Source organism: Vanacampus margaritifer, chromosome 4 (genome assembly GCF_051991255.1).
Source record: "Vanacampus margaritifer isolate UIUO_Vmar chromosome 4, RoL_Vmar_1.0, whole genome shotgun sequence".
NCBI lineage: Eukaryota > Metazoa > Chordata > Actinopteri > Syngnathiformes > Syngnathidae > Vanacampus > Vanacampus margaritifer.
In genome coordinates, this window is record NC_135435.1 from 21,006,431 (window position 1) to 21,028,912 (window position 22,482).

Genomic DNA, 22,482 nt, shown 5'->3' on the forward strand with positions numbered 1-22,482 from the left:
GTTTTTGCCATGTGGGAGAAAGCTGGAGTATATAAACGATTCTAACCACGAAGCTCAACACTGTGCTCCCCTCCTCTTGATAATGAAAAATACACATGTAGGCTACTCTGTCAATCATATGAATAAAAAAATAAAATGAATGAATAAATAAATAAATCAACGTAAACTAATAAGTCGTAAAAGAAACAATAAGAATAATGAACAATTATAACCACAAAGCTCAGCACTGTGCTCCGCTTCTCTTGATAATGAAAAATACACATGTAAGCTAATTTATCAACCACATAAATAAATAAATGAATAAAAGAATAAATAAATAAATAAATATTCCTTTCTGTTAATTATATAATCAAATGTATAAGAACACAAAACTCTTGGGTGAGATTGGAACTTGAGTAAAACATAAATTTTAAAAAAACAAACAGGTAAATGAACAATTGCAGTAATTAAAGCAGATTCTGTAGACTTCAGATTGTTCAAGCCCAACTGTATCAATCAGTACAAGTATGTTTGTGTGTTTGGGATCTAAATGTCAGTGCCTCACTTGAAAATCTATTTGAAATAGGAAGGTAATCAATTCAATTTGTGTGTGTTGGTGGAAACTATTTTTCTTCTGTGAAAATACTTATTATAGATACACGATTTATATGTACTTTTCATACAATTGTTCTTAAGCGTAGATAAATATGTTTTAATGGGGTTTTGAATAGTACTGCAATGTTTTTTTTAAACTGAGGCAAATAAATAAATAATCACGTCATCAATCCGCGTCCGCCCACATTCGTCATCAATAATCGCCTTACGCATGGTCGTCGCGTTTAGTTTTTTTTAATGGCGTTTTGGAAACACATTACAGTTGCTTTTTTGATTAATTGATGAAGTTCCCCCGTGGATTAATTGTTTTGGTTTATGAGGTAACTCCATGTTTTATTCACGCTTCTTCGTTGCTAAATTTTAGCCTCTAGCAGGCTCGCATTCACATTACCAGAATGTGGTCTCTGAAGGTCGGCTACTCAGCTCTAGCTTATTCGAGAATTTACCGGACTAGAATAAGCAGTCTCTCGACCGATCGTGTTTATTTTTCGGTCTGCGCGGCCTCTCCGGAAGAGATCCCTGTCATTCGCGTCCCTCGCTCTACGCAGAATCGCATTGAGAATGTGAAGCAAACCCGAGGCAAGAAAAACATCAACACCAGCAAAGCTGGCAAGCTCCTCATACAGAGTAGGAACCCCAGTTTGAACCAGTCTGCAGCATACACGCACGGCAAATTTGACGAGCCTACACTCTGCTCCAAAGGATGGAAGCACAGAAAGTCATTCGGGGATTATTTCACCGTCAACAACATCAAATCTGTTGCGCCTTTTGTGTCTGGAAGCGGACAGGAAGAGGATATTACAAAGCCAGTGAGGACTTTCCATAAACTGCATATCTCCAAGGAGCTGGTAGAGACTTTAGAACGCTTAAACATCACTCATCCCACCACTGTACAGCTTCAAACCATCCCCAAGGTGATGAGGGGTCACAACATCCTGTGTGCAGCCGAAACAGGAAGTGGGAAAACGCTGAGCTATCTGCTGCCAATTGTGCACAAGTTGCATGTGGATGATGAAGTATATGAGGAAGGGTCTTCTAAAATCCATGCTGTGGTTGTGGTACCCTCCAGAGAATTGGCTGAACAGGTGGCGTCTGTGTCCAGGACCCTGTGTGCCCCACTGGGAATGGTGACGCGGACCATAGGAGGCGGGCAAGGTGTAGGGCACATCAAGGGGGTGTTCAAGCACGGCTTTCCTGACATTTTAGTAGCCACACCGGGTGCTCTGGTAAAAGCCCTGCGGAGACGCTTCTTGGACTTAAGCCAGCTGAGCTTCCTGGTAGTCGACGAAGCAGACACCATGTTTGACCCGAGCTTCGCCAACATGCTGGAGGACATTTTGCATCACACCGAAATCGCCAGCGTCCCAGGCGAAACGCAAGGCCCCGCCCGTAAGGCCCAGCTGCTTGTGGTGGGTGCCACCTTCCCCGGCGGGGTCGGCGACGTCCTCAACCAGGTGACGGATCTCGGCAGCATGGTGGTCATCAAGAGTAAGATGCTCCACTTCCTCATGCCGCACGTAAAGCAGACCTTCCTCAAGGTGAGAGGGGAGGATAAGATCTTGGAGCTCAACCATTACCTGAAGAAAATCCAGCAGGAACACGGAGGAGCAGGAGGGGATGCCGTCCTTGTGTTTTGCAACAAGGCTTCTACCGTCAACTGGTTGGGGTATGTCAAGGAAAATTCTGGTTATTCTTGATCTCATGACGAGTTTGTATTATTATTATTTTTTCGACAACAGCTACTCGTTGGAGGAGATGGGGGTGCCGCACGTTCGCCTCCAAGGGGAGATGCCGGCCGCAGTTCGTGCGGGCATCTTCCACAGCTTCCAGAAAGGCACGGTCAACGTTCTTCTGTGCACCGACGTCGCCTCGCGAGGCCTGGACACGTCCCGGGTGCGCCTGGTGGTCAATTACGACTTCCCGGAGTCGCACACGGACTATATCCACCGGGCCGGCAGGGTGGGGAGGGCCGGCGGGTGCGAAGGCGGCGAGGTGCTCAGCTTCGTCACGCATCCGTGGGAGGTGGAGCTTGTGCAGACGATAGAGATGGCGGCACGGAGGAGGACTAGTTTGCCTGGTATGGAGTCTGAGATACGGGAACCAAGACCTGTAACCGTGGAGACTGAAGAGTTGAGTAGAGATGGCGGGGCACGCAGGAGGACTAGTTTGCCTGCTATGGAGTCTGAGATACGGGAACCAAGACCTGTAACCGTGGAGACTGAAGAGTTGAGGTGATGGACATTATTGTACAACAACTTAAAACATACTCAATTGAATAAGTGTTCACCTACCCATTTTCTATTGTTAATTTATGATTGTGGAAAATCCCTAAATAAATGTTTCTTTGCTATATGACCTTGCTGCACTCTGTGATTGACCACTAGATGGTAGCATTTGTCTGATTTCAGATTGCCTAATGGACAAAACTGTCATCCTATTTTTTGTTTGTTAAAGATGACCCCACCACAAGGTCATTAATTAATGTTTATTTTTAGTGTGTTCTGTGCATTCCTGTGGCTTCCATGCTTGTGCTGCAGAATCACTCCACACTACACTAATTATACACGTCTCCAATTTCAATAAGCACAGGCCCAAACCTGACACCTTCACTTGATGTGGTGTCCGCATGGCCCTTGAAACCTTATCTTGAAGGGGACGCCCCCTGTCTTTTCTTTCCTCTTTGGCTGCGGGTAGCTTGTTGAAAGCAAAGTGTGAGCCTCAAAAGTGAAACTTTTTCTACGTTACAGATGCTACGTGGAATGTTGACACGCAGATTATGGATTACGGGCAGTTGTCGGGAATCAATCCAATGCTAATCTCTTCCCGGAGACGTTTCAATTTTTGGGGTGGGGGTGGGGGGTAAATGCTGGGAGGAAATATGGAGATTTAGGTCGCAGACAGATGTGTCAACATGTCGCTTCCATCAGAATGTTTGGAATTTTACTTGGATTCTCAGGCAACTGTTCCCTTCTATCCATTGATAGGCTGAGTAGAGACTATTGCTTTTATTCTCCATCTAACGCCAAATGAATTGCTGTACATCTTCATTAAAAATTTGCCCACTGGCTAATCAGTCAATCATCTATAGCAGTGGTCCTCAACCCTGGTTCTCGGGGACCGTTATCCAGTCTGTTTTCCATGTCTCCTACAGCCAACACAGGTGGGAATCGGATTCTCCAGAGCTTGCTAATTAGCTGATGATATGAATCACCTGTGTTGGCTGCGGGAGACATGGAAAACAGGCTGGATACCGGTCCCCGAGGATCAGGGTTGAGGACCACTGATCTATAGCACTGCTTTTAATTGAAAAAAAGTGCTTTACATGAGTTTATAATTGATATAAATCATTGTAAATGATTTCAATTTAAATCTCTTGATTTATCAGTTGATTTTAAATATAAATCAGTTTTAATTTGAGGTGTAACTCAACTAATTTATAGTTAAATAATTTAGAATAGCGTCTAATTTGTGATAATTAAATCTAACAATTGGATAATTACTGAAAACGTAACCATATATATATATATATATATATATATATATATATATATATATATATATATATATATATATTAAATAAGATATTTGGGAAAACAGCAACTTTTGCAAACCTATTAAAATCGAATTTCATTGAAAATTGTTAAAATAATTGATAGATGTTATTAACTACTACTAATAAAATTATTGTTTTTAATTTATATGTGAAAATGTTTTTAAATGATCAACAATTGTCAGTTATTTCTTATTCAATAAAATGTTGGTGGTTAGGTTATTTATTTAGACGCTTGTGTGGGAGTGCCTGAATGGACTACAAAGCGTGGTCCATTTAAAGTGACGTATTTCCTTTTGTACCCCCACTGGAGGATCTGCTCCCCCACCCCTTTTACGCGCACGCACATGCACTCACGCGCATTACACACTCCGTCGCCACTGTCTCTCCAAGCACACACACACTATCCGGCCACTTGGAAATCTCCCGTCACACCGCACAGGATATTATTTTGCCGCTAAATCAGCGGAAGTATCCGCCACCGTGCGTCCTGCGATGCGCCAGTGGAGCATCTGAAGGTAGGCTGTTTTTTTTTTTTTTTTATGCAACAATGTAATCCGATTACCGCGGCGCACACCTCTTCTGCGGCACACGCCGAAAAGCCGCCTGACCTTCTCGAGCTATCAGGGTTTATTAAATGGAGAAGAAGCACCGCCGCGTGTGCGTGGCTGCCGTTGTGTTGCTGTACGTGTGCAATGACCGGTGAAGTTGCGAGCTCCCACCACGCTGAGATGCTTCGTTGAATCGACGCGCAACTTGTGGAGTCTTGATACAGACGAGCCGGTTCCTCCGGTGGATTCGCCGGCTCGGGCTGCAGCAGCACGCCCGGCGGGGAGGTGTCTCTGGCGGCTTTTGTTTGGAGAGTTGCCCGGAGGAGGGACCTGGGGTGGGGTGGGGGGGTTATTCGAATGCACGGGTGCCCGCCATGTTAATAAACGGTGTCAAGCATGACTGAATGGATTGTTTGCAACTTTGTTTTATGACCCCACCCCTGGGTTATGCATGCAGTGTAGGGATAATGACCCCCCCCCCCCCCCACCACCACCGCAAATCATTGTATTGCTTCCTCGTATCTCTGAAAGAGGGTTTCTCTTGCTTGCTATCAGGGATCTATGAGAGTGTGTTGCTTGCACATTAATGGATTCAACCTCCAGCTTCTCCATGCACGTTTGCTACCATGGTTCCACTGCCACACCCCTTCCCGTAGAGCAGCCTGGGAGTACTCCACCATGCTTTGTGTAGTATAGTCATCCAAATATAGGACCGTCCACTTTTATAGGCAGGTTTGTGTCAGTGATGGTGCTACACGAGACAGAAATCTGTGTAGCTCCGCCAACATTTGATTTGATATTGTGAAAATATATGTAGCCTATAAATTATGTTCTCAGCCACTCTATGTATCAGTCAAGCCCACTTTAGCCAAAGGAGAGGGGGGGAAAAAAATCAGGGAGGCGAACGTGGTTTGTGCAGTATGATGCTAAATAAGGCGCTTTTTGTCGTGTAAGGTGAGCTGGGAAATGAAGCAGGTCAACGGAACCTTCTTCTCAAACCTCTGGCTGCCTGAATGTCTTACCAACATGGTGTCAGCATGCCAAATGAGTAGCCCATGGGCCTGTCCTACAATTAGCTCACCAGTGAGGTGCACATTGAACTTTTTTTTATGCAATTTTTTTTTTTAACATCACAGTTTACATTTTGAAAAGGCAATATTCCAAATTGCTTGTCTACGGTCGTCCCTCACCATGCCACGGTTCGCTTTATTGCAGTTTTTTTATTTTCTAATTTTGTTTTGCAGATTTTTTTTTTTCTCTATCGCAATATTTTGTGGAGATAATTTCTTCACACGGTCCATCACTGCTGACTTCAGTAACAATAAGCACGGGCCAGGAGGAAAGAGTATGTAAAAGAAAGAGAATGCTCAAAGTTTTGTGATCATTCAAACTTATAAAGTGCATTACTAGTTTACATAACCGCATATTAAATTAACATCATTGGCTAATTTAAGGTAGCGAACATCGTTGGCTAATTTAATAGAGCCTATAACCAGTCGTTGTTTGTTGTAGCAGAAGTGTATCAAGCTGGTAGTCAATATGTTTGATAAAGGTCGGTGACCCATATCCTGATATTTGTATTTTCCACAACCTCACCATTCAGTTAAAGAGTGATTGCTGAAGGAATTGTGAATAGCTGTTGCTAAATCCAATTTATCCTTGTTTTCCACACAAACACATTAAGCAACATTAATCATTATGAATGCGTAGATTAAACTCATGGCTGAGCTTTTGAAGCGTTGTGATGGCGAACCTTTCCTATATTCAACTGTGTCCTTGCGCACAGTTGTGCATTTTTGGATTAAGTGTCTTTCAAAATGCAGTCTTTTATTTTATGAAGCCTTGTGTGACTATGTGGTTTGAAAACATGTTTTTCAAAGTGGAGAATGAATTCTCGCACATTGTGGAGGCACCAAGTGTTTGGCCTTCAGTACTTGGGTAGGATGTCAAATGTACATTTGCAAAAAAGCAAGACTGTTTTTCACATTTTTAGATATTTTTTTTAATGTCACATCTCTAAATTACTGGTGACTTAAATTACAACATCTCCATATAAATTGCACAATACATCTCCTTTAAAAAGTGTATTTTGTCCGCTTGCACAATCGATTTCCAAGTTATGTTCCAGTGTGGAAATTTCCTTGCTGTCCATTGTAGTTAAATGCTGTTTTAACATGCAGCTCCCCATCCATTAACTCCGACTGTGACCAAACCGTATCCGACGTCCTTGTCGGCAAGGAGCAAATGAAGAGCTTTTTCATTACCTTAGCACTGATCCATGGAGGCTGTAGTGGCCGTGAACAGTAATGCTATTTGTCACTTAAATTTAATGTTCTCAAAGCGGCATGCTGAATGAAACACTCTTGTGCCGCGCCGTAACTGTTCACATGTTTAGTGCTGAAATCACAAGGTAGACGTGCGCTTCAATGGATTGAAAGATGACCAAGTCGATTGTTTATTGACGATCCTCGGGTGGGTGACTAACCTCTGGCGGGCATGTGTGAAGGGGTGTGGCCTGGAACTCCTCATTAGATGTACATGGCTTATTTATTGATTTTTTTTGTTGCCCCGAGTAAAAACAGGCCTGCGGAGAAGGAAGTGAATGATCCATAGTGTTTATCATTTTTAACTTAATGAGCGTGAGAGAGGGCGTGTAACGATCGCGGTCATAATAATAATAGTCCGATGGGAAAGGACGGTTGTGGAATTGTGGAAAGATATTCAAATGAGGTGTTTTGCTTGTTAAGAATGGGGGGGGAGGGGTGTTGAACGAGCAGCATGTGTCATTAGCGGTTAGCACGTCTGCCTCATACTTTTAAGGGTCATAAGCTTTTTGAACTGTACTTTACAGTTTGGATGCCCCCAAACGTATTGTACACACACTTGCCCCTACAATTCATTCATTGTAAAATATTCACAAGTCTTTCGAGATACACAACGATACCAGATGCCTTTTTCCAATTTTCTTATCTTGAATTGCGAGCAAAAGTCTGAGTTGTGCTAACTACGGCGGCAGCAAACAATTCTTCAAAAAAAAAGGCCAAGTGCTTGCTTCAAGATGTTCATTGTTGCTCTCTGCTAAAATTTTCTTTACAACTAAATGTAAAATCAAGAAAATTAGCTGTTTTGTATTTCACCAAAACACGGCACTTTTTTTTTTTTGTCTTACAAAAGTTCGCTTACTTACTGCTAACACACAATGGGAAATGCTAAGAAAACTAGCAATGATGTTAGGGTATTTTGAATTTGAACAACTTTTTTTTTTTTACATTCAGCGCAGCAAACACATGCTGACCAAACATCCAACAGTAATCACAGGCATATATTCTTTATTGTCTGCAAAAATGACACATTTTATTGCACTTTATTTGCTATAATCTTGTGTTTCATGTTCAAGTCTGTTATACTCTGCACACATCAGAGTGAGTGACGCACTGCCTGTTGAATTTAATTCTTTACATTCTATTTAATTATGTTATTACTGTATGTTTTTACTAAAGTACAATACTAGTGAGTGGTATTTTTGTTGTTGTCTTCTTTTGAGTTACACACATGGTTACTGAACCAATTAAAGTCGTAAAAATCTGATAATGTAAGTCATAGAAAATTGTGGCATGGAACTGGTTAAATTTATTTTAAGAAGGGATTCGGTGGGAGGGGGGGGGGATGCTTATACTTGTAATCTGTTTAAAGTGAGGAAAAGTAGTTGTCTGCCATAACATTGTTTTCGCTTGTCTTTCAGATATAAAGGTACAAAAGGGAGAAAGCAAAACACGCACACATGTTAATACTTTGATGTTGACAGAAATGAATGAAGAGGTGGTAGTCACTCGCATGTCATTTTTGAGTGTGAGTCTCTCTGTTTGCCCTTTTCATATTTTTTTTCCCCAAATATGGTCACATTTGGTCAACAATGTGGCCACTGAGGAATTTGTGGCCTAGTTCAAGTCGATAAGGCGGAATTTCACACTTTGTTGCGACCGAGTCGCTGCAAGCATAACCTTAAACATGAGAGTCAAATCGCAACATTCCAATCAGGGCCACTTCCAAGAATTCTTCTCTCTTCAGCTTAGCACACATGACAGCAGAGAACAACTTAATTAGGTAATATACTTGTGGAGGAACAGTGCATTTTTTTTGTGCTGCGTTCTACTCGTGCTAAAGTATTTGTAAAGCCGTAGTGGTTGTCATGGTGATGGGAAGCTGCCTGGTAACACATGATGACGTAACACAAAATTTAAACTTAAAGCGGGAAATTGTGCCTTCAACTAGACCACACATTTGATACGCTCACTTAAAACAACTTGTCAAGAAAAAAAAGAAGCGCTTGTTAACTCATTGTTTCATTTCTATCCAGTTTGTATATAATAAAAGTTGCTAAGCTCAGAGTCAAGGTGGCACAATCCTACTGTGAGATGAATGATAGACAGTTATATTTGACTAATTTTAAGACTCTTCTTTAAGAGCTTTTCCAAAACGATTTGTCATATGATCTGTTCCAGCTGTCCGAGTGTATTTATACATAAGCACAACAAAAAAAGAATTATCCTTATTTGCCTCCTAAAAAAAAAAAATGCTCTAAATAAATATGGTGTTATTGCTTTGTAATTTTAAAGCCGTTTTACTCCCATCATTCTCACCTTCGACTATTATTAAAATACAATTTTTTTCCCAACTTGATTTGTAACTGAAAATGTAATCAATGGACTTCTTTGTCCTTGCCTTGATGTCCAGGCCTGCTGAATTTTCAGTTATAAAATGTCCCGCATTATCTCCTTCAAGTGATTTTACACCTGAGTGATTGCTTGGTTTCTAAAATTGCTTGTAAATATGCAGGAGAATAAATTTATTTTTATTTTTATTGATGCTGTCTAAGCATGCATTAGGTGTGCATTCAAGACCATAAAGGCATACATCAAGACCAAACATCTGTCAATATAAGACAGGCGCAAATAACAAACAGTGCCCATTGAGACCATCACCCCAAAAAAGGTATAGCCCCGCCCCTTTTTATTTTAGCGACAAACACGGCCGCGTCTGCTGCCTCGACAGCTGCTGGGTTCTAAGTCCCAAAGTCGTGAACAAATGGTGTTCTTATTATTCAACACGTTTGTTGACAAATTTCTACATTTCTATCAGTCATCGGAGTATTTTAGTGGCCATGACACCATGGTGTGTGAAATTAATCCGCCGGTGGAATTCCCCTGCAGAGTCACTCGCAGCTTTCTTAGGGAACATTTCTGGGAGTGCTGGAAATGCATCCCACCCCCCTTCCACCAGTCTCCTCAGCCCCCCCGCAGCCTCTGGGGCATCTATTCTTGGTTTTCCCATCAGGGTTGGATTCTTGCTGCGACTGTTTGGCGGCAAAACTGCGTCTGAAGGAGTCACACCACTGAATAAGGCCACCGTTCTGTAGGACGTGCTCAAATGTCGCCGTATTGCCTGATGAAATGTATAGGATCAAGTAATGAGAGATCATTTTATGTCATGGTGGAGTTTTTGGTGGTCATCGACAGATAGTAGTATATTGGTACTGCCACGTTTCGCCACAATCTGTTTAGAATACTTTGATTCACCAAAGAGGGCGTGACTTAACTGAGGCTGGTTTTCCTGAGATTTATGACTATCATAGAAATCCAGTTGGGAAATTATAGCGCAATCTTTGTGCAGTCCTAGTGTTTGGCATTCTATTGTAAAAGTGTCCCAAAATATTCCACCCGTACAGTCTCACTTTTCAGCATGTTCACTTTGGGGGTATGGTGGAGCCCAACACGCCACTGTCCGTTTACTGGTCGACAGACTAGTGCGGAATGTCTGGAATGCCTATCAGAAGCCCCTTTTGCGCTGCCTGTTGAAGTTGGAGAGTTTTTTTTCTTTTTTGTTGAGACACTCGTAAGTCAAAGTACCACTGGATAAGACTTACTTTATCTGGAGAACCCAAGAACCCTTTTCTTCTTTGGAAAATTATGAATTATACATTAAATGACTGCTATAAGTTCACTGAACACCAAAATATATGTTTTTTCAATTTTAATCCTTTTTTTAACTAGCTCAGAGTTGCTAATTTATCAAAAAATATATATAAAACATACTCCTAGGCATTCTGCAACATGTTATGAAATAGATTAACAAAAAAAAAACACAATTTTACCATCTGATGGTTTGCTGAGAAGATGGTTCAACAAAACAGCATGTTGCCAGCCATCTTGTCACCACCATGTAAGTTAATAAAGCTCATGTAAGTGCAATATTCATCCACTAGATGGCCCCATGCAGGGGTCAGAAGTGGCACTCTGGACTATTGAAGTTAAATTTGTAAAAAAAAAAAAGGTCTTTGTTATTTGAGTAGCAGAATTTATAGGGGCCAAATTTGACCCCGTGGGTTCTCCAGGGTTAATTTCCAAGGTGTTATTATTTTCAAGAAGATGCATGGATCAATAAGATTTTACATTTAGATACGTTTTTGTGTGCATTTTGCTCTGCCGCCTTCCCAACTTGACGCATCCAAATCTGCTGATGACAAGTACCAGAAATAGCGCTTTAAGTGGCCATTAATGAACGACCGCTACACTGTCATTCTGTACCCCCCCCCCCCCCCCGCCTTCCCCCGGCAGCGCCCCAACTTGGTGCTTGGCCAGAACCATTTTTTTTTTCTTAAATGGGCTCTCAAAGACTTGTGATGCTGTCTCTTGAACCGAGCTATATAAGGGAAACAATCCTGTGTTTATTAGTTTAGGGCAAGTTCATGGGAGCGCCGCCAGGCCCGGGAGTAGAAAGTGAGATCAGGAAAAAGAAGAAGAAGACGCATTCAGTGTTGAGCTGTAAACATTCCTTTCCTGACATTTTGCAGAGCTTCTGAGAAAGCTTTGTTGCTATAAAGGGGCTGGAGATGGCCTTTCATTTGTCTAGCATGCTATAAGGGGCCATGTTTGCTAATGTACTGTGGTCATATTAGCGGCCACCTAATGGCTTCAGTTTGGGTGGTCCATGCCCACAGAGTTCAGAGAGTCAATTTGAAGGAGCCCGTCCACCTGCCGCATCCTGCCAGCTAATAGTGATGTATGAATTTTGAGATGTGTTCACACTTATTTGGTTCTGTGGTTCGGAACCAAAAACCAGAAACAATGCATAATGCCCAATGAATTGCACATTCTGTCCTGGTTCATTTAACGTCCACAGCAGCACATGTTAAGGGTGACGGTTGAGCTGGAGCATCTCCCAGCTGATTTTGGATGAGGCGGGATAAACCCTGGATTGGTCGTTAGCCAGTCGCAGGGCACATTTTGACAAATAACCATTCATGCTCGCGAGTCTGAATCTATTGCTTCAAACTCAAATCAATTCAACTCAACAAGCAAGATGTGATTATTCAACAATCAATTTCACACAAACCAGACATATGTGACTTTTGAAATAACGATATACAAAGAGCATTTGTGAAGGGGTAGGTCATGTGTCAGGCCTCGGAAGTCAAAACTGGAGCGGTTCTGAGTCATGGACCTGCCATGTTCCGCTATTTGCTCTGTGAACACCACAATGAGTGCAGTTGAATTATCTCTATTGCACACACACGACCTGCTGGCATTTCGGGAACTTGTGTTGTACAGTGTCAAACTAGGGCCAAATGTGATTCAATTTGCCCCGAGTGCTTGCTGTTTATTTCCTAAAATTGAATTAGGATAATCTAGCAGCAGTTGAAACACTGTAAAAAAAAAAAAAAAAAAAATAGAATGTCGTCTCCTTGTGAACTCTTTAACGTTTGATACGAACATGCCTGTGTGCAGCTTGTTCTCCAACTGGCAAGGAGACAAATGCTGCATTGTCACATTCCTCTCTTCACATGGACTCGGGGGGGTTAGAATGCCAGGCTTGTCCTCAGTTGGGTTACTTATCTCCCCAGTGCAGTGCGCACCCTCAGGGAAATTACTTGGAAAGACGAGAGAGGAGTGGGAATGGGGGGTGGGGTGCGGGGGTGGGTGGGATCGTACTCACCCACCCACGGTCAACACATGTCATGGAATTCAACATTTCTGCTGTTAAATCAAGTATTTTTAGCAGCTTTTAGAATTTTACTGCTGTTCTTGCCTTGTGAAGATGGATTTAAATGTCACTTAGTAAAGTGGCAGATGGGGAGTGGGATTTCTGTGATTGTTTGTCCTTGTCCTTTCGTGACAACTTGTTCTCTTATTCAAGCTGCTGCACTTCAACGCTATGAAGCGGCCCGTGCGGATAAATGTGGCTCGGTGCAGCCGTGAAAAGCCAATTCTCAAGTGAGGAATGCGTAAAGTGCCGGTCCAGAGATTAAAGTCGTAGATATCAATTTTTGGAAACGTGCTCCTTCGCCCCTCTTATGCCAACAGTGAGATGAGAAACATTTGGACGCTCGCATGGCAACAAACCCACACACGCAGTCGAGTTTTTTTTTTTAAATTTATCTAAGAACTAAGAAGTGTCGGTTTTGTTGATAAAATTCTGTAAAAAGTACTGAACCCATTTCCATGAAATAACATGGCCTTCCTGTATGGTGTTTGTTTGTATGATCTCCCTGTGCCTGTGTCGGTTTTCTCTGAGTATTTCGGAATCTTGCTACCCAACCCACATTCCAAAAACACGCATGTAAGGTTAAATGAAGATGCTAAATTGCCCTTATATGTGAATGTTAGCCTAAATGGTTTGTTTGTGTGATTGGCCTGCAACCAGTCCAGGGTGTACCCTGCTTCTGGCATGGAGTCAGCTGGGATAGGCTCTAGCACACACGGAATCATAGCAGCATATATTTTTTATTAATTTAAATTATTTAATTAGTTAAAATTATTTAAAAATTGTGTGTGTATTTTTCTTACTCTTGACTCAAAAATGTCAAAGCCTTCCACTCACACCACAGCAGTGCAGCCAAAAGAAATGCAATGAAATGAGGGCAGTAGACGTTTTGGGAATAAAGTGATACAATATAGGCTAATGGCACAATATTAGAGTTTAGGTTCTAAATGTGGGTCCGTTCTTCTGATTATGTTTAGGCCAGCGGAGAACGCCTTGCCAGCCCACCACTGTTGACACCTGTCAGTGTGATGACATCCAGCTGGTTGCCCTGGTGTACCTAATGAAGTGTCTAGTACACTGTTGGTTATTGTCATTTTCCTCTTCCAAAAGTGTTCTTTCTCCCCGAGGCTTTAAGTGGACATATACTGTATAGACTGCAGTATTTCCACCATTCTCCAGCATGCATGTACTTCTACTTTCCTCATCCCTCCGGCGCTGCTCTTCCAATTTGCTGATGAAGCAAATGGTAGCAGCCTGCTCTCTCTGTCTCTTTCACTCTCTCTCTCTCCCTATTTATCTCACCAGCATTTCTTTTTCTGCCACTATTGTCTGCCCCCCCCCACTTCTTAAACCTATCTTCATTTTTAAGATGGTCTGCTCGACTTGCCATGGAGTGAATAACACAGGTTGATACTTGCAGCCCAAAGAAAAATCTATCAAGTGTAAATTAGTACCCTCTTTTTCATGGTGAACGGTTAAAATTATCATCAAACTTTGACATCATGCTACACCCGCATGAACTTATTTGCTCCCAAAAATGTATAAATACGTTCTATTTTAAATATTACCATGCTCCCAAAGACTTAATTCGTAAAAAAAAAAAAAAAATGCTACAGCATACACAAGGCTTTGATGCAGCCTCTAAACTGAAGAGAATGGTTGAAGCAAATGGTAGTTATTACAAAAATGGCCAGCAAGTGGCAGCAGAGTATAAGAGATCAACCAGGGCCATGTGGCAAAAAGCTCTTTCCCCGCTGTTTTAAACAGATTTGTGAATAATGATGAAACGGAAACGGATAGAAATATACTCTTTCTTGATGAAAGAAGAGACTCTAATCTTTGTTTTGGTAGGTTCCATGTTTTTATAGCAATAGAACACAATATTTTGTGGGCCTTGCAAAATCGGTCAAAATCCAGTAAAACAGCTAGGAACGAAGGGGGTTGCTTCAGTGAAAATGGCTGAGAGGGAATGAGTTAATGACGTACACAAAACTTCACAATACTGGAACGCACTCAGAATAGCTGTGTCGACCCAAAATGGCTGACTTCCTGTTCAATTTTGAGCATGGGTATTTGAGACCAAACTTTGTGTCAATTGGTGAATCAATTTTTCTACCAAGTCACAATGGTACAACAGTATGATCGTTTTTAGCTTTTGCACCGCACAACATACAGCTGATACTTTCTCTTTCAACTTCTATGTCAATTTTAGCTTTAGAGTTCTCATGTCTTCCCTCCGAGCACTTTGTGTTGTTAGACAACTACCACGACATATGGTATGGTGGTATCGAATATCATAGTCTTACTTCATTACAGCCTCCCAGTGTTTTTTTTTGTGTTGTTGTCATGAGAGGGCAATATTTGAGGATAAATGGTTGTCAAGGGCTAGATTTTGTATACCGTATATCGTCCATGTGCGTTGATATTATTTTAATGTATACATTTTTGGCTTGGAGTCTTCCTTTGATTTCACCAATCAGAAGCCTGTAGAACATTATTTATTGTGCAGTAGCAATATGAAATCAAAGAAAAGTAACTTTTTTTTTTTTTTTACACATAAATAAATTGCTCCAAGCACCCAAGTCCATGTCATACCATTAGGTTACATCCAAGGCCATTCATCAGTGTATTAGGTGGCAGCTGCTGCCACACCTATAGAAGATTATCCGCCTTTGGGACACTGTCCTGACACCTCTGTTGTGTACTATGTTGGATCATATTCCATATTGTCCAACTTGTTTCTTTAAATGCAAATGTCACTCATTTGCTATTTAAATCCTCTGCAAATGATCTCCCAGCTCTTTAAACTAAAGCAGGTATATTTTCTGTTCCTGGCCTTTGGGACAGGTGTCAAACAAAGGCGAGCGTTTAAAGCTTGCGAGGCGACAAGCAAAGAGACCAGCCTTTCATTTATGTCGCTGCCAGCGTGGAGCAACTGGGGCTTCGTCTCAGCTGGATTGTTCAGCCACAATAGGCTGAAGGTGGGGTATCTCTCGTGTTGTTTTGGTCATTTTCTCGAGTGTCTCCACAAGCGCAGCCTAGACAAGCACCTGCCTTAAGAGTTGGAGTGGCTCTTTTGTAACAGAAGATCTTCATTATTATGTTGGATCATCGACATGTTTTCATCAGTGAAGAATGAGCCCCTTGTATCATTTACCCACAGTGAACTAACTAAGCAGAGAGAGTCACGATAGTTTCAGCCTCTCAAGTTCTTAGTTTGAAGTGGCTGCTTGAGTGAAACACTCCACTTGGTAGCTGAAGGAGAGGAAAGTGGTTGGTGCCTTTGACCTGTTCTTGTTTTTGCAAATTGGATTTTTTGATCCACCATAGCCAATGCCATGTTTCCAAGAAGTGGTACAAGTTCAGCTGGATTCATCTTGGTACTGTCCAAGTCCTGATTGGGGTTCTGCTGCTGCAGGGCATCATTTGCAAATACATTTGAAATTCAGTGACTTTTTGTGGTTGTGTTGGAAATTTTTAGAGACTCTGAGATATTTTCAAAAAAAAACAAAAATGACCCTAACATGATCTATTCAGTAATGCAATTTTGGAGCCAGTCACAAGAAGGAGTCATGCCATATAACCTGACAAAACTCCTTTCAATTCTGCATTTCTTTGAATCTAAGTCATTATCGCCCAGAGCAGCTTTTTGGTTGCCTATCCCAAGTTTTAAACAAAATATTAAAGCACTTCCAATTCCATCACTTCAAACCTCATTATGTACTTGTGACGCTTTCCTAAATGTTAAATGCTTAAAAGAAAAAAAAAGCGCAAATGTCTTTTTTATCAGGCAGGCTCCACCACTTTTACACTTGTTGCCAACAGTCAATCTGTTGATAGTAAGTGAAGAAGCATTTAGTCCCTCCTTTTTGGAATCTTAATGTATCAGGCCCAGTACAACCACATTGAAAGTTCTCCAACATGCTTAGGAGAAAAATGGCGGGATGGTGGCATCGGTGTCATAGAAGTGTAAATGCACTGCTGTTGCACGCAGTACCCAGAAAGGCACTCATCCATTTTGGAAAACCTCTTCTGAACCGCTGCTAATGGAAAATGATAAGAGTGTTTATCCTAATTGAAATGTCTGCCAATGCATAGCTGCTCACCAAATTGGAATTTTGTCGTAGCTGTTGGCCGACTGTCCGCTAACTCGCAGCTGTCTGGCGGATTAGAGGACTCGCGTTTCTCTGCTGCTGAGATGCAAAAGAAGATTAGGTGGGCAGTTCACGAGGGAAGGTCTGCTCGGCTCTAATCTGCGGACTTGGGCGAGCGAAACGATGGCTCTGTGTGTGTGCTGCTTCGTTCATTTGAATGGATGAAGTTGCTTGCTTGTTTAGTGTTTGTGTGGAAGTCAGTGCTGGCTGGAACCAGAACAAGGAAGGATCTGAGGTCGTCTTATCGTCAAGTCCTGAAGATGGAATTGTTCTGGTTGGAGGTAACACAGAATAAAATGTCCTGAACTTTTGAAAAACTGGCTTGTGTGTGTTCTTTGCGGGTACTCCAGCTTCCTCTCACATTCCAAAACATATATGTTATAGGCTCAAAATTGTCCAAAGAGTGCAGTTGTTTTTCCTATATGTGCCTTGTGACTAACTGGTGACCAGTCCAGGGTGTACGCCGCCCCTCACCCTAAAGTCAGTTTACCCTGTTGCTGTGCCTTAGAATGAAATGCCTTCTGGTCGGTGCTGGATTTCACTTTCCTTTCTTTTCTTTGGTCCTTCCTCGGGTCTCCTGACGGCCTCACTACTCTGGCTGGAAGTGTGTGGGATTTTTTAATAGGTTTTAGGTGAACTACTGAATACACACACACTCAAACGCACGCACACACGCACATACACATACTCACCCACATACAAAAAAAAAGAAAAAAGAAAGAGAGCAATGATGATGACATGTCAAATCGGTAAAATTACCGAATGAACAATACTGAGAAAGAAAAAAATAAAATTAAATAAATTTAAAAAAATACAATAAAATGTGTTTTCTTACAAAAAAATAATCAAATACAGAAGAGCACCATTCTCCTTCTTTGTTGGTGTTTTGTTAACATAGCTCATTGAGAATGATGCGTTCAGTGTGGCGTGTTTTTTTTGCAGTTTCCTTTGGTACATTGTTGAAGTTGAAAACCGAAAACTAGTCTTGACATTCCTTCTATTTTTGGTCTTCTTATATTTGTCGAACATTTCAAACAGCAAAATGCCATTGTTTTTACGGGTGGGTGCTGGCTAAAAAAAAAAGAAATTAAATGGTGGTGCATGTGTAAAAGTTTTCTCTTGCAGCAATGTGCTGTGATTAGTTGACTTGTCTTGCTGTCGGTCTGTGGAAACCAATATGTCTGCAAACTTAATCCATCCTATTCAACATAAATTTTTTTGATCTTTAAAACTCATTAGTTATGATTCCCACACAGCCTTTCTCATACGGTAATGCCTGTGATTCATTGTTTTATTTATTCTTGTGACACGGGAACATTGCCAATGTAATATACCCTCGCAGGATGAGTCCTTTAGAAAGCAATCACTCTTTAATAATGGTTCGGATTTGCTTTGAGGCTAGTAAGCTTCCTTTTAATTCTCCTTTTGTATTGCTTTGTCTATTTAGCCTTTTTGTTATTGTATTTCACTTTTAATTAATGTGTTAAAAGACAGTAAAGTGTTGGAAAGATTACACACATTTTTAATATCTATTAATGTAATTTTTCTCTAAATGACAAACTTTTAGCAATCACTCTTTAATAATGGTTCGGATTTGCTTTGAGGCTAGTAAGCTTCCTTTTAATTCTCCTTTTGTATTGCTTTGTCTATTTAGTTTTTTTGTTATTGTATTTCACTTTTAATGTGTTAAAAGACAGTAAAGTGTTGGAAAGATTACACACATTTTTAATATCTATTAATGGAATTTTTGTCTAATGACAAACTTTTACGCACATTTTATAAGTCTGTGAGTAATATGAAAGTGTAATAACTACAGAGTCATGTGACTTGACTCGAGTCTGGCTTAATTAGCCATTCTTAGGACTTTTTAAACTTGGCAATTAACTTGACTTGACTTGGGATTTGGTATCTAACTCGACTTAAGCTCGATGGAAGGAGCCCTGCGAATGATTACATTTGGGTTTATGGATATTTGTCACTACAAAACCCACAAGGACAAATAAGCTAACGCACACACAGTTTTGCTAGCAATACAAAGACAGGTTTTGGACCATTAAAAACGATGTGATTGTGAACATGTAAACAGCTACAGCTAAGTAACATAATTAAAGGTGGGGCGGTTTATGAAAAATGTCCGAGCTGTTTGTTTCCGCTGTTGCAGTTTGGTTAGCATCATTTGGTATCCAACTCGACTTTAGCTCGATGGAAGGAGCCCTGCGAATGATTACATTTGGGTTTATGGATATTTGTCACTACAAAACCCACAAGGACAAATAAGCTAACGCACACACAGTTTTGCTAGCAATACAAAGACAGGTTTTGGACCATTAAAAACGATGTGATTGTGAACATGTAAACAGCTACAGCTAAGTAACATAATTAAAGGTGGGGCGGTTTATGAAAAATGTCCGAGCTGTTTGTTTCCGCTGTTGCAGTTTGTTAGCATCATTTGGTATCTAACTCGACTTTAGCTCGATGGAAGGAGCCCTGCGAATGATTAAATTTGGGTTTATGGATATTTGTCACTACAAAACCCACAAGGACAAATAAGCTAACGCACACACAGTTTTGCTAGCAATACAAAGAGAGGTTTTGGACCATTAAAAACAACGTGATTTTGAACATGTAAACAGCTAATGTTTGTTTCCGCTGTTGCAGTTTGTTAGCATCATTTGGTATCTAACTCGACTTTAGCTCGATGGAAGGAGTCCTGCGAATGATTAAATTTGGGTTTATGGATATTTGTCACTACAAAACCAACAAGGACAAATAAGCTAACGCACACACAGTTTTGCTAGCAATACAAAGACAGGTTTTGGACCATTAAAAATGATGTGATTGTGAACATGTAAACAGCTACAGTAACATAATTAAAGGTGGGGCGGTTTATGAAAAATGTCCGAGCTGTTTGTTTCCGCTGTTGCAGTTTGGTTAGCATCACTTAAAAGGATTTTAGGAATTTTATCATCCCACAAATGCTGACAAATACTCCACTGATGTACCAGTAATTTGTCACTCAATCTAAATCACCAATGTAAACAAGTTCTCAGTAAGTTCGCTGATTCCATTCATGGAATTGGACAAAACGGGAATTGAGAGGCTGTAATTGAATTAGTAGACACGCAAACATACACACTTCCTCTGCAAGGGCAGCACTAATCAGTGAGAATCTCTGAGAGTGTCGAATGGTCGGTTGCCTTGTATAGAAGAGACACGAGTGGCACTCTATTGTGTGTGCGTGTGTGTGTTGGCATCTCTGCCTATTTTAGTAAGAGCATTCTGCTCGTGTTGGTGTTTGATTTCCACAGATTGTCTGCAGCTTCGAGCAGATTAAATGGTGTGCTAGGGCATAAGGCTCATGACCCCTTAACCTCTGTTGCTGAGGCCGTTATGTTGCAACAGTCTGTGTGTGTATGGGTATGTATGTGTGTATGGGTAACTTTTGATGCATAGCAACAGCTGCACTCCAGATGTCCTCAACTCTCCGAAAAAGGGCAAAAATGGCGAGCTAACGAATGAGATTTGTGGTCCTGAAGAAAATGATGAGGCTCCGTTGGATTGGGGTCTAAAAACTTGGAGGCATTTTGCTATATGGTGGTCCTGTTAGCGTTGAATTTTGCCGTGCAGTTTTATCAGAACTTCCAAAAAAGGGTTTGAAGATTTTCGTAATTTAGAAAAACCTTTCTCCGGATCTTTGGAATGTTTCGGGCCACTGCTCGAAAGTGACTTTGGATCTTCACCCAGCCGAGCTGGTTATGTCATGAGCAGAGTAGAGATACCCAATGTGGTAGTATTTATGTAAATTGGTCCCACTGTTAGGTAACTCATGAGTAGGCAGGCACTCCACAGACTTGCATACAAAAATTAAAAATACATTTTCCCGCGTTTCCCCTTTAAATCCTAAAATCTGACCTCCAAGCTTGTCAGTGATGAATTTGGTTAATATATTTTCCGCAACTTTGCTTTTATGGTGCCAGGATGCTGAGCCTTACCTTGAGCTAGACATACCCCCCCCCCCCCCCCCCCCACACACACACACACTTACACATAGTGGGGGACATTTTCCAATTTATTTTTTGGAAAGGGGGCACCATGTTGTCTGAGCTCCCTCAAAGATCGTCTGCACAACGAATTCCTCAGTGGCATATTTGGCTTTCAGGCATTAGTCCCTATGAAGACCTCCAGGTTTCCCCATCCTTCTATGCATTTTATTTCATCGAGATCAAGCTTGTTAAATTTTGATTTAACGCTGCTTCTCATTTTCCAAACTCAGCATTTTGCTTTTGGGAGGAAACTTCATCAGCTTGATAAGATTCCGCTCTCTCGCTCACTCTCTTTCTCTTTGTGTGGAATGCTCACATCGATTTTCCTGAAGGCAAAAGTGAGCAGGATTAGTGTTTCTCCGTCACAATGTGTCGAGCACTTTCCAGGGATTCCTTTTTACTTTAATGTGGCTTTGATCCTCAGGACACCATCCTTTGAAACTTGTTATGATTCTGATGGCATATTAATGGGTTGATCTCACATAACTCATTAGATTCAGACGTTCTTTTAACAGTTCTACTTTATTGTCTTGATGTATCTTTTATTCCATATTATGACAAGTATGCCGCATTTCTTCTTCTACTCTCATATTCCGCTTTTTTCTTTTTAAATTCCAACTTTTTTGTCATCATATTGCAACTTTGTTTTCATAAAATGGCTGATTGTTGACTTCAAATTCCTGACTTAGTTCGTGTTCTCTAGCAGTTTCATTGTCAAATTGTCTTGTGGCTTTTTTCTCTTAAAATTACTGAATCATATTCTGACTTTTTTCTTGTATGGTGATGTTGTTGTTTTTCTTCTCTGGGGGTCGTGTCTTTATTATCGCAAGAACTTTATTCTTTTATATATATATTTTTTGTTTGCGTAACATTAGTAACATTGTGTTCTCAAATCATTGTTTCATCCAGTGCTTTATAGGCTTGGCATCCCGCCAGGCTTTCTTTTTTTTTTCTTTTTTTTTTTACCTTTCCATGGGAGGGACCATATTTTATCATAATCCAGATGAAAACAACCCCAATATATGAAGTTGTACTTTTTTTTTTTAGTTTAATAGTCATTGCTTAGTTGTTGTTTAAAAAAAAAAAATATATATATATATATATATATATATATATATATATATATACATATATATATATATATATATATATATATATATATATATATATAATTATTATTTATATATATATATATATATATATATTATATATATATATATATATATACGTTGCTGCTCAAGTGAAGCAAAAAAAAGAAGAAGAAAAGTATCACCGTAATGCCCTCGAAGGTAGGCAAGGAGAGCTATCTATTTTACATAAATGTCTGCTTAATGATTATGACAAAGCAAAACGTTTATATTCATTACTATAATATACAAATTGGAATATCAATAGCTAACTTCCAATGAAAATTGTCCAGTCATTTTCTAACCCTTTGCAACAAATGTCACACCGCTAGTGTGCACTAAAACACTTTTTTCCCCCTCACATTTATTCATCATTGTGTGGCAATTAAACACACATTACCCACACCATCATCCTTTAAATTC

General features: G+C 40.6%; 2 protein-coding genes across 3 annotated transcripts in view; both read left to right on the forward strand.

The window, feature by feature from the left end:
- The first annotated feature begins 764 nt into the window (after positions 1 to 764).
- ddx28 (DEAD (Asp-Glu-Ala-Asp) box polypeptide 28) lies at positions 765 to 2,949 on the forward strand. The gene is made up of 2 exons (XM_077562673.1): positions 765 to 2,260; positions 2,334 to 2,949. Exons 1-2 carry the CDS (start codon positions 990 to 992, stop codon positions 2,827 to 2,829), a joined length of 1,767 nt encoding a protein of 588 aa, XP_077418799.1. The 5' UTR covers positions 765 to 989; the 3' UTR covers positions 2,830 to 2,949.
- Positions 2,950 to 4,520: 1,571 nt separating this feature from the next.
- LOC144050414 (talin-2) overlaps positions 4,521 to 22,482 on the forward strand; it is a 78,207-nt gene continuing 60,245 nt past the window's right edge. For both annotated transcript variants that reach the window (XM_077563618.1, XM_077563620.1), the window contains exon 1: positions 4,521 to 4,662. The gene's annotated coding sequence lies outside the window, so the exon portion shown is untranslated. The remainder of the gene's footprint in view (positions 4,663 to 22,482) is intronic.

Excerpts from the sequence above, each read along its gene's own strand:
- ddx28 (XM_077562673.1), top strand. The coding sequence starts at position 990 with ATGTGGTCTCTGAAGGTCGGCTACTCAGCTCTAGCTTATTCGAGAATT. Across the intron at positions 2,261-2,333 it reads TCTACCGTCAACTGGTTGGG|CTACTCGTTGGAGGAGATGG; the intron begins GTATGTCAAGGA and ends TTTCGACAACAG.